Consider the following 12,056-nt stretch of genomic DNA (forward strand, 5'->3'; position numbering starts at 1 on the left):
TTTCCTATAGGAGAGACACAAACAGGATATCGTAGCACAACAATCAATACTGGTGTAGGACATGCAGGATATCCCAACATACAACGGATGAAAACAACCAGAGTCGCTGCGCGGCACCCGGAAGAGAACGTCTAAGCCCCAAGGAAAAAAGGAAGGAGATAAAGAGAGGGAAAAAGAAAAAGGAAAAAGAATAGAAGGCCCATAGAACAAAAAGAAAAACAAAAGAAAGTAACCCCGCCCCCCGGTTACCCCCCACCCTGCACCCCTGCAGCTGGCTACGGCCTGACCCCCCCTAGCAGTGTGCCTGTCGCCCAATAAAAGGAGTCCCGAAATATAGAGAGAAAAGAAAAAGATAAAAAACCCTAACCTAAAATACTCATGAAAGAGAGAAATGCGAGGAGGAGCCCGCTATCTATCTCCCGGCTCCGCTATCTAGTGAGAATAGTAACCACATAAAGCTTAAAGCCCAATATTAAGAACACACCCGACATGCCGAGGACGCCGGAAGCACAGCAGCAGCGCGCAGTATAAAGAAGGCAACAACCCCCAACCCAGCCATCCAAGACATCCATAAGGAATCCCAAAATCACGAATAACAAACGGAAGCCCCCGTGACAGTTCCTTAGCATCATCAGTACATGTCCCGGTCATTCAAAGAAAATTAACCCTCCAACTGCCCCACCCGCAAGAGCAGCGCCATAACAGGAGTCAATAGTTCGATAGCAAAAAAGAGTCCAAAAAGCACGGAATAGGGCACCATGATAACATCAGTAAAACAGAATATCAGCAGCTTTTCCCCCATCCGCCAAAATCAGCAACAAGAAATCCGCCAGGACGATAATAGAAGTGTCTATCCTTGTCCCGTTTTTTCCTTACCACCACAGATCAGCGGAGGCGATACCGGCACAGAACACAGTCCAGGGACATATCGGCGGTGCGGGCAACTAGATGTATCCAAAGCAGAGAAAACCAGGAGTCTCACAAAGGGTGCAGAGTACGCCAACTCAGAACCATAGAGCACAGCCGGGACAGGGAAGGAGACAGGTGCGATCATCACCACTCGGGGCGAGGCTCGAAGATCCGTGAACATGGCGAGGAGGGAAGGTGCACGTCGTGGCGGAAGCCCCGGAGGGGCAGACAAATCCGGGAGCCGACCTCCCGCAGGCAATGGCAAAGGCTGACTGAGGGTCACGAGGGCGCCATAGTCCCCAATGGCCGCCATCTTAGCACAGGCGGAGGTAGAACAAAGAGTGGTGCCGGAACCCCGCGAGTCAGCCATCTTAGGACAGGGCGATACACAAAGCAAGCTCTCCAACTTATCCAGCAGGGCGCAGCCAGAACGTAGTGCCATAGCGCGGAAGGAAAGAACCGCCTCCAGGATAGCACCATAGCCATAAGTGGTAGCACAGTGTACGTCAAACATGTCCTCTCACACAGTGTGCTCAGAGACACAAGTCACAGGATACAGCGAAATATGCCCACCATAGCGTCAGACAAAGAAGTCTCGGATCGGAGCAGGCTGCGCACCATAGAATAAAACCATGTCGTGCTGCGAGGAACAGATGTTGTAATCTGGGTGCGGACAAAGGCACAGTACATTCAATATAGCGTCCCGCTTAGTTCCGGGTACCTGGCCAGGCCAAGAGCCCACCACCATTAGTGGGACGAGGTGCAGGCAAAAGACCAAATAAATGGCAGCACACTTGCCCGTAACGGCGCAATTCCAGCCAGGTAAGCTAGTCCCAGCGTCAGCAACGCAGCGGGACCGAAGTGTCGGGTCCGCCGCCCCTCGGTAACCACCGATCGAGACCTCGCAGTCACAAAGCCCGGGAAAACGTGTCCGACGGCCGGCCTCAATAGTCACGCGAGGCCCCGGTCACCATGCCGATGCAGGCCGCCAGCTGCGTCCAAGCGTTTCCTCCACATGCCGGGGAGCAATTGCGTCAGGATTGCAAAGCGGGTCGCCGGTGTGCGTCCGCATCCGGAATCAGGCGTCCCAAGTCAGGATATCTGGCAGGAGAGGCTCGACAGCGGAGACGGTCCCCGGAGCCGAGGGTCTACACGTCTGACCCGCGCGCCATCTTGGCTCCTCCCCTCTGACTGAGGATTTTCAATCAAGAAGCCCCAATCTCACCTTGAGCCCTTCCGATGTCTCCTGTTCATAGGGTTGGTCCTGGATACTACCCTTCTCCGTGCCTTCACTCATCGGAGGAGGATCCACAACATCAGAATATGGTTCCATCCTTTTCAGAAGGCTCGCAACTTTCAGCCCTGATGGCCTTACGCCTGCCGTGTCTGATGGCTTCCTGTATCCTACTGCTCATACCCGGAAATTGGCATTTCAGGGCTCTGCAGTGGTGTCTCAACAGTCAATGGTTCCAGCATGTAGAGAGACCTGTTGAAGACATTCATGGTCTCGAGACTCAACAGCTGCAGAGGATGCAGTTTGGTTGGGGAAGAGGTGGACCTTTATTGAGGGATGCCGCTCAGTCCTCCTCTAACCATGACAGTTATGCATGCTGCCCCCCTAGGGTGAGGAGCCAATGTGAGGGATCAGAGGCCTTTCTTCTCGAGAGGAGCAGATGCTTCATTTCAGGGTGCTAGATCACGTCAATTGAAATGGCGTTCAAGGCATTGCTCCCCTCATTCAAGGCCGGTATGTTCAGAGATTGACAGACACCATGCCTGCACTGTGGTAAGTGAACAAGGAGGTGGAGTAGGATCTCATGTCCAGTGCCAGAAAGCACTGAGACTCTGGTCTCGGGCACAGTCCCAGGATATGCCTGATCGCTAACCACCTGGCGGGGTCTCTCTATGTCACAGCTAACAGCATGAGCTGGTGTTATCTTGTTGTTCATGAGTGCCTTCTTCTACTGAAGGTAGTCTTGGACATATTGAACAAGTAGGGCTCTCCTCAGTTGGATCAACTCCCCTCTTTCGAAAATGCACGGTGCGAGCAGTTCAGTGCTTTCCAGTGCCCATTGAGCCAAACATTGAGGAATGCGTTTAAGTTGTAGTGGAACTTTGAGCTCTACTGCACGTTCCCCTCCCTCCTCCATACTCTTGGTTCCTCGAGTTCTGGGAAGATTCATCAAGACCAGGCCCAAGTCATTCTCATGGCCCTGGATTGGCCAACGAGTGTGTGGTATACAGATATTCTACTCTTCTCCCTATATCCCCTGCTCCGGCTGCAATGCAGAGTGGACCTTCTCTTTCAGTTGGGGGGGGGGGGCTGCAACACAATCTCTGAAACCTCCACTTTCGAATTTGAAGATTGAGTAGGGAACTTTAAGCTCTTTTCAGCTGTCACCAGAGGTGGTGAATGTGTTCCTGCCAGCTCGACGACCGTTAACGAAATCTGTATATTTTGGGAGATGGAACAGTTTTGTTTCATGGCGCATAGAGAATGTGAACTCTTTCTAAGCCAGATTGTCTCTGGTCCTGTAGTTAGTGCGCACTCTCTCTAGTTCAGAAGTGTGCAGTGGGTACTGTAAAAGGGTACTGTTGTTTGTTACCAAAATCCCTCTGTTTCACAGAATAACTTGTTGTGTTCAAATCCACCACAATGATGCACTCCCTTAAGTGCCTGGCCAATATTTATCAGCCAACTCTTTTTGTTGTGCCCCAGTGGGAACTCTAGCTTGTTTTGACTTTTTAATGGGGTCTTCGTTTGAGCCGCTGCTCAATTGTCAGTTATGTTTATTAATTATGAAAACAGTGTTCTTGGTGGTGGTCCCCTCAGCGAGTGGGTCGGTGAGTTGCAGGCCCTGAGCACCTGGCCACATTCACATCCCTTTTTCCCTGACAAGCTGGTGTTGCAAACCAGGGCTGCTTTCCTTCCTAAAGTGGTGACTTCCTTCCATTTGGACCTGTCTGTTACCCTTCCATCCTTATTTCTCCTTCCACTGGATGAGGAGTGGGTGCATCACTTGGATCCTAGATGGGCCTCATCATGTGTCCTAGCAAGAGGTGTTTCTGTTATGGGGATCTGCAAGGCAGCAGTGTGGATGTGCTGACACTCGTTTACCTGGCGTTACAGCTTAGATTTCGGACGTACACACTTTGTGAGGTCTGTGCTGCAATGTTTCCTCATCTAATCATCGCCCAACCCTCCTTCAGGGGAGATTCTGCTCCTGAATCCATTGGGAAATCTGCTGGTAGAAGTATCCATCAGATGAAAAACATACTTAGCTAATGTAGCAATTTTACTGGTGGATACTCCATCCACCTGCGGGTTCCTCACCCATCCCACCCGTCTGTCTGATCGATGTGATACAGGGAATGGAATAAGTTCCCACTTCGAGTTTTGCACAGCCCCACTTCTTATTGATCTCTCTCCATCAACTCACCTCAAAGGGTAGGAAACAAATGAATCAAAACTGATGCTATTGTGTTGGGGTCGCTGATGTCATCTGGCACCACTTCCTCTGTCGATACGAAGCTAGTTCACCCTACCAGTGTCTTGATAGCGTTCAAGTTTCTGAATCCAGTCTGACACCTGGGGTTGTTCAACAGGTGAGGAATCTACAGGTAGATACCGTATCCACCAGAAAAATCATTATCGAAAGTCAGTACCTTATTCTTAAGGTACAGATTCCAGTCTATATGAAATGCTGTTTGTATGAATTTGAATATACAATTTCTTGTGATCTCTCATAATAACCGCCCAACCTTTGCTGCCTTCAGACACAGAATCACATCACGTAGAAAGTTAACAAACACTAGATTTTCAATGATAGATGCTTCTATTTTCTAAATTAAATTTGGCAAATTGGTGGACTTTGTTCTAAAGTAAATATTTTTTTTCCAGAAAAATCCAAGACCGATAAATTTTCAGTTTCAACAAAATTTGGATTACTACAAAGCCCGGGGAGCGGATCTAATGAACAGAACGCGGTAAGTGACTTTGGTCTAGCTTGAATCTTGATAATGTGCAGTATATCCTTCTCAGACCCAGTGTATTCATGTTTCCTGTGTGCCAGATGCTGAGCACCATAACCCGTAGCACAGCACACTAACTGTAAGTAACTGCTTTCGCACAAAGATAAAATTGGGGACCAGGAGGAAAACCCCACCATCTTTTGTTGGAGAGAAAATATTCTGCAGGTTTATTATGAAAAGAAATGGATTAAATTGCAGACGATCGAAGGGCAGCCGGTAATAAGTGGACTTCTGCCTGATTGGCCACCAAGCAGCAGACATAAGTTGCGTTACATCTAATTCGCATGTTTGGGGTCCACCACTTGTCTGGACCCCAAAGCCCAGGAATGCACAGCTCCCAAGGTGGGCAGAGCAGTACCAGTCAGCCCTAAGGTTCTCAGGCTCACAGCCGCCCCTGGTAATAATGGAGAGCTGTTGCTTCCTCCCAAGGCCTTGCCTAAGGACCCCTGAGGTAATGGCATGGAACCCCTTTCCTGGACTCACTCTTGTTTTGGTTTCTGCCCTAAATAATTTGGAATACCATTTACTTCCACCTGCATCGCAAAAAAAAGTACCGAAACATGAAGACGTCAAACAGATGAAACTGTGAATTTGTAACCACAGAAGCGAGAAGGTAAGATACTGGGAGAGTTTGTCCCTCGAGAACAAAAAAAGGCATGATTGCTGGGAAACTGCAGGTATATATATATATATATATATATATATATATACCCTCGCCCCCTCTCCAGAACTGCCATCACAGGTGGGGATGGGTGGAGAAAGCGCACTCACCTCCAAAGATTTCTGCAGTCGACGGCAGATGCCACAGAAAGGGCCTTTGGCGCTAAGCCACTAGTCACCCGATTGGTGCCTTGTATGCGATGCGCACCTCCAATCTTTCACAGACCATTTTTGAATCCTTACTGACCAAATATGAAAGGTCCCATGCTCAATATTATACATATCTCCCACTCCAGCATGCCCTGGCTGCTGAAGGGCATGCTGGGCATCGGTGCTGGACGGCAGCCCCATGAAAGTGCAGTGCTCATGGGGGGAATGAACCCAAGCCAATCTCCTGCATTCAACGCTGGTTCCCGTGGAAGATGTAGACTGGGAAGCGTCCCTGATGCACCAAAGAGGTCTCAATCTAAGCAAGACTGACTCTCAATCTAAATTACTACACCGCCGATATTACAATAGGAAAAAATGATATAAAGTGGAGAAGATGGCGACTCCTACATGAATGAGGTGCAAAGTGACAGAGTACTTTTTATCGCACTATTTGGAAGTGCCCAGAGGTGGACCGATACTGGCAGATATGTTAAAGAACTAGAGGCCACCGTGGGGCTCCCAGTCCCAAACAGCCTACAAGCGGTGACGCCTGGTATTTCAGAGACCCTGACTACATTGCTTTTGTTTACACTGGGTTTTGTAATTGCAGAGAGGCACAGCATCTGAAAGAAACACGTTCGTTATAGATTCCTTACCTTAGAATTACCCCCCGGCGTCAGACTGTATCCGGAAAGTTTTTTGTCAGCAGTACCTCTGCTCGTCGGAAGGTGGCGTCAGTCTGCTCTGCGTCCATTGTTGGCGTCGTGGTCGCCGAAATGATGTTGCGTGCTGACGTCAGTTCTTTATTTTTCCGCGCCAGCCAGTGCAGATCTGGGAAAAGCGGTACCTCAGTCATTTTTTGACTGCTTTTTCTCTACTTTTGCCGACTTATTTTTCAAGTCTTCGACTCCTACGGTGCACGAGGGATGCCCGGCTTCAAGCCATGCGGTTCCTGTCATCGAATGATCTCAGTGACGGATCTGCGCCGCGTGTCTTTTTTGCCTGGAGCACGACCCCAAGACGTACTCCGACTGCAGTCGATGGTGCCGAAGGCTTTGCGGGAGCGGTCCAGAAACCTGCTCGAGCACCGGCAGTCTGCTCCTTGCCTTTCGGGGTCCCGGTTGCTAGGGAGGTCGAGGGACCGGTCGCGGAGCCACCATCATTCCGGTTCCAAGTCTTCAAAGTCTTTGCACTCTGGGTCGGGTAAGTCGAAACATAAAAAGAAGTTGAAGAAGGATCGTCATTTTTCGACTTCTCTTCGTTGGTCAGCAGACCCGAAGAGGGACGCGGGTGATGCCCCTCCAGCAACTCCGCGCTCAGAGCCCAAAGAGTCGACTACGCCTTTCCGGGACCCGTAGCGACTCCCGCCCAGCTTCGTACGCTCTGCGAGGCGATGCTTGCCATCTTTGGGCAGCCTGAACCCGCTGGCATGACTTCGAGCCCCGTGGACTCGGTTGAGGGTCCTAGGCCTTCGCCGGCAGCTCTGGCGCCGCAGGGCCACCTTGGATCCAGGCCTGGATCCGGCTCGGCGCTGGTTGACCTGATTATGCCTCCACCGGCGCCGCTTCCTCTGGCACCACTACTGCGTTAGACACCGGTCAGCCCCCCGGCTGGCGTCGACCCCGGCCTCCATCCTGATATGGAGCCGGACTGGCGTCTTCCATCGCCGAGAGGGGTGTTGACTCCTGGGGCCCCTTTTCAACCAGAATGGCACTCAGAGGATGGGGGGGGGGGGTGGTGACCCTTTAACTGACCTGCTGGACAGTGAACAAGACGGGAGAGAGGAACTGGGGGATGCCAGTGATTTGGACACCTCCCCTGCCCTTGGCATGTTGTCTCCTCCTACCAGGAGGTAGCGTCATACACAGTGGTGTTGCGTAGGGCAGCCGAGGCGCTCAACCTTGAGCTTCCTACGGTGGCGGTCAGGACTAACCTCCTGACAGAGGTGCTGCAACCGGCGGCGAGTTCTTCGGAGCCCTTGCTAACGTTTAATGAGGCCCTTAACGACGTCCTTTTGGGCACGTGGTCCAGATTCAACACGGGGTCTCCCATGGGCAGGATGTTTGTCCGACGCCACTGCCCGGATCCGGGCGACCCCACTTTTCTCACAACTTCCCACCCCGGAGAGCTTGGTAGTCCAAGCCTCCACTTCCAAAAGCACGTTCCCTGCCGCTCCAGGAGAAAGGGAATCCAAGAAGCTTGACTACCTTGGGAAGAAGATGTTCTCTTCCGTCAGCTTGGGACTGCGGTCGGTAAACACCGCATGTCTCTTGGGCCGTTATTCCCACTCAGTGTGAGATACGGTTGCGCAGGTGCTGCCTCAGTGCCGGACACTGGGAAGTGCTGTCCCAGGCTGTTGCCGCGTAAGGGATGCAGCAAAGTTTACTATCCGTTGTGGGCTGGACACCGCCGACTTTCTGGACAGGCTGATTTCCACGTCTGTAGCTCTTTGATGCTACGCCTCGATTATATCGACTGGCTTATCTGGGGATGTCCAGAATACCTTGATGGATATGCCCTATGATGTCCGTCGCCTTTTTGGCGAAAAAGCAGACCACGCTTTAAAGCGTTTCAAGGACTCACGGGCTACGGCCAAGTCCTTGGGCCTCTCCAGCCGCCCAGCGCAGTGTACTTTTCGCCCCTTTAGTGGCTACGGAAGGGGTGCTCGCTACGTCCCGCGCAGAGCCACAGGCCACAGGCCACAGCAAGTTACCCAACCTTTGTGCGGCCAGGGACGTTGGAACAACCGCCGTGGTTCTGGGGGCCAGCGGGCGGGCCAGTCCACCAACCCTCCCCCCCACCTGCAGCAGCCTCCAAACCTTCCTAGTCCGACATTTCAGGCCCATCAAACGCCAGTGGGCGGCAGTATTTGCCATCACCTCCCCCACTGGCGCATCATCACGTCAGACAGGTGAGTTTTGCAGATAGTCCGACGGGGCTACTCCCTCCCCTTCGAGGCTACCCCTCCTGCCATGCCACCACAATGCCACCGCATGTCGGGGGATCACTTGGCCCTTCTCCAGCAGGAAGTCATGGCTCTCTTGGCCAAGGGACCCATCGAGCGCATTCCTGTCCCAGATATAGGTCATGGTGGTTACTCCCACTACTTTCTGGTCCCCAAGAAGGAACGTCAACCGCTTCCTCCGGAAAGAGAAGTTTAAGATTTTGACGCTTGCTCAGGTCTTGTCTGCCCTCAGCCTGGAAGACTGTATGGTTGCATTGGATTTGCAGGACACTTATTTCCACATCTCCGTCCTGCTGGCCCACCTGTGTTACCTGCGGTTCACGGTAGGCCACGAGCATTTTCAATTTACCGTGCTCGCCTTTGGCATTACCAGCGCCCCTCGGGTGTTCACGAAAGTGATGGCGGTGGTCGCAGCTCATCTGCATCGATCAGGGGTTTCAGTCTTCCCCTATCTCAAAGACTGGCTGTTGAAGGCGGGCTTGCCCCAGGCAGTCGTCTCCCACCTCCAGACTACGGTCAACCTCCTGCACTCGCTGGGGTTCTCCATCAATGTGCCGGAGTTACACCTGGTTCTGTCTCAGAAGCTCCTCTTTATCGGAGCGGTTCTGGACACAACTGTGATGTAATCTTGGCAGCCAGGTGTCCCTCCACTAAGACGTTATACGCATGCCGGTGGAACAAGTTTGTTGCATGGTGCACAGCAAGGGTTGTGGATCGCCTCTCTGTCCCTCTTTCCGAGGTTCTTCTGTTCCTTCTTTCTTTGGCCCAGCAGGGGTCTGCTCTGGACACTATCAAGGGCTATCTTTCTGCCATCTTTGCCTTCCTTCGGCTTCCAGATCAGCGTTCCCTTTTCAAGTCCCGGTTGTAAATCTTTTCTTGAAAGGCATAACTCATCTATTTCCTCCTATTCCCTTTGTTATGCCTTAGTGGGACTTGACCCTAGTTTTAACTTATTTAATCTGTGCTCCCTTTGAGCTGCTTCACAACTGTCCTTTAAGGCTCTTGACTCTCAAAACTGCGTTCCTGGTGGCCATCGCCTCTGCTAGACGAGTGAGTGAGCTCCAGGCGCTTTCTTCTAAGGCTCCTTTTCTCTCTGTGCATCCGGACAAAGTTGTCCTCAGGACTCGTCCATCCTTTCTGCCCAAGGTTGGCACGGTCTTCCACATCGGGCAGACCATCCCTTTACCCACCTTCTTTCCGCCTCTGCATCTTTCGAAAGAGGACGAGAGGCTCTACCGTCTGTACCCAAAACGTGCACTTTTCTTTGATTTGGATGGCACAAAGCAGTTCCAGGTGGACGACCAGCTCTTGGTTGGGTACATAGGCGCCAAGAAAGGTCGGGCCGTACACAAGCGGACTATCTCCCGATGGGTCCTCTTGTGTATCAAAACCTGTTATTCTCTGGCAAAGGAGCCTCCAATGGGGCTGCGCGCCCATTCCACCAGGGCGACGGCAGCAACTACTGCTTCGGTCGAGGAGTTCCTCTAAATGACATCTGTCAGACAGCTACGTGGGCTTCGTTGCACACATTTAAGAAACTACTACCTCGACAGCCTAGTCCGGAGAGATGGCTTCTTTGGCCGTTCTGTTCTTCAGGACTTTCTGGTGTGATCTTGGTTCGCAGACCCATCTCCGGGGTTGGTATTGCTGGGGTATCTATTCTAAGGTAAGGAATCTATAACTAATGTGTTTCTTTCAGATGAACAAGTTATTTACCTTTGGTAACGATATATCTGTAAGGAACATTAGTTAGTTATAGATTCCTTACCGACCCACTCATCCTCCCGGTTCTGCGAACTGATTTTTAGGGTTAAGGATGTTCTTTCAGGGCCCTAGCTTTGTGCACCAGTGGTCATTGTCTTGCATGGCTCTGGTTTTCTGGCGTGGAAAGTTGGGTACAGAACTGATGTCCGCGCGAGAGGGCAGCATCTAAGTAGCTGCCGCAATGTCATCCCGGCAACCACGACACCAACGACTGACGTGGAGCCGACCGACGCCACCTTCCGACGCACATAGGTACTTCTGACGAAAAAACTTTCCTTATCCAGTCTGACGCCTGGGGGTAATTCTAAGGTAAGGAATCTATAACTAACCTATGTTCCTTACAGATATATCATTACCGAAGGTAATTAACTTGTTCTTCAGAGCCGAGTTACACTTCTTGGTGAATGTACGCTTTACAAATACATGTGTTATGTTATATTAATGTATCTATAAGTGTTCCCACGTAATTCGTAGGTCGAAGCACGCCTCATTCCGCAGCAGAATGGAATGGACTTGATGAAGCATGCAACAAAGGGGCAACCCTGGTGGGTGATGGTTATATAAGAAAACAAGTGATTTCTTCACCTTGTGGAGGGGTGTTTAGTAGCAAACTGAGTAGCCACCTATATTTTGGTTACTTATCTGTAGTATGATGAGCCTCTGTCCCGTATTCTCCTCCTCATTTTTTATAGCAAGCCTTGCTTATGGACATGCCCCTTTATGGCATCCGTCTCTTCATAGACCAGGCAGACATGGTGCTTGAGCACTTCAAGGACTCATGGGCTATGGCCAAATCTTTGGGCCTCTCAGTGGCCACACATTCTCGGGCTGCCTTTTGCCCCTTTCCTGGCTACAGAAAGGGCTTTCAGTTGAGCTAGCCATACCCCATCCACCGATGCATGCAAGTTCTGTAAACCCTGCGCAGCCGCAGGCGGGGTTCAATCCGACCATGTGGGTTGGGCAGTGTAGGAAGCTGGTACTTTATAGTGTATTAAAAAGAAGTACACTGTGCAGAGTGTGTATTGGGTCCCCAGTTGGTTTACAGACGCTAAAGTAGATCATACGAACTCTCTCTTTTGTGGTAGTGTGGGCGAGCAGTTGGGCTTATCAGAGGGTAGTGCTAAAGATTTGTTATACTCACAGAGGCAATAAATAAGACACACACTCAAAGAATAAATACGAGAGCAATTTAGAAAAACAGCAAGTCTTTATATACATTTCCAAATCAAGAACTACGCTTAAAGATAAGTACTGTATTTCCTTTGAATTTTCAATGATATGCATATAGTTCAAAGTTGTACGCAATTACACACCATGCAATCTTATGGGAGGAAAAAGTAGGTAGGTAAAGCATACAACACAGACAGTTATAGAGGTTCACCTTCCGGGTTTTGGGTAGCAGGAAGCCATGGTCAATTGTTCTACCAACAATTTGTCAGGTGTGTCCTGAATTCCGCTGGGAGCAGTGAGTTGGTAACTGGCACAGGAAATGGGGCTCCTCTAAAAACAGTCTGCATTGGGGGTACTTGTGGGCAAGTGCAAGAGCTCCCAAACAGGGACTGGGTTCTTAAGAGCC

General features: G+C 50.8%; 1 protein-coding gene across 1 annotated transcript in view; it reads left to right on the forward strand.

Annotated features, from left to right (window-relative positions):
• The window catches only part of TBC1D5 (TBC1 domain family member 5), a 1,704,599-nt gene that overhangs the window by 1,441,250 nt on the left and 251,293 nt on the right, over window positions 1-12,056 (forward strand). Inside the window, exon 19 of the mRNA XM_078664018.1 lies at window positions 4,811-4,896. Coding sequence (XP_078520144.1) covers window positions 4,811-4,896 — 86 coding nt within the window. The remainder of the gene's footprint in view (window positions 1-4,810; window positions 4,897-12,056) is intronic.

This window comes from Lissotriton helveticus, chromosome 10, assembly GCF_964261635.1.
Source record: "Lissotriton helveticus chromosome 10, aLisHel1.1, whole genome shotgun sequence".
Classification (NCBI taxonomy): domain Eukaryota; kingdom Metazoa; phylum Chordata; class Amphibia; order Caudata; family Salamandridae; genus Lissotriton; species Lissotriton helveticus.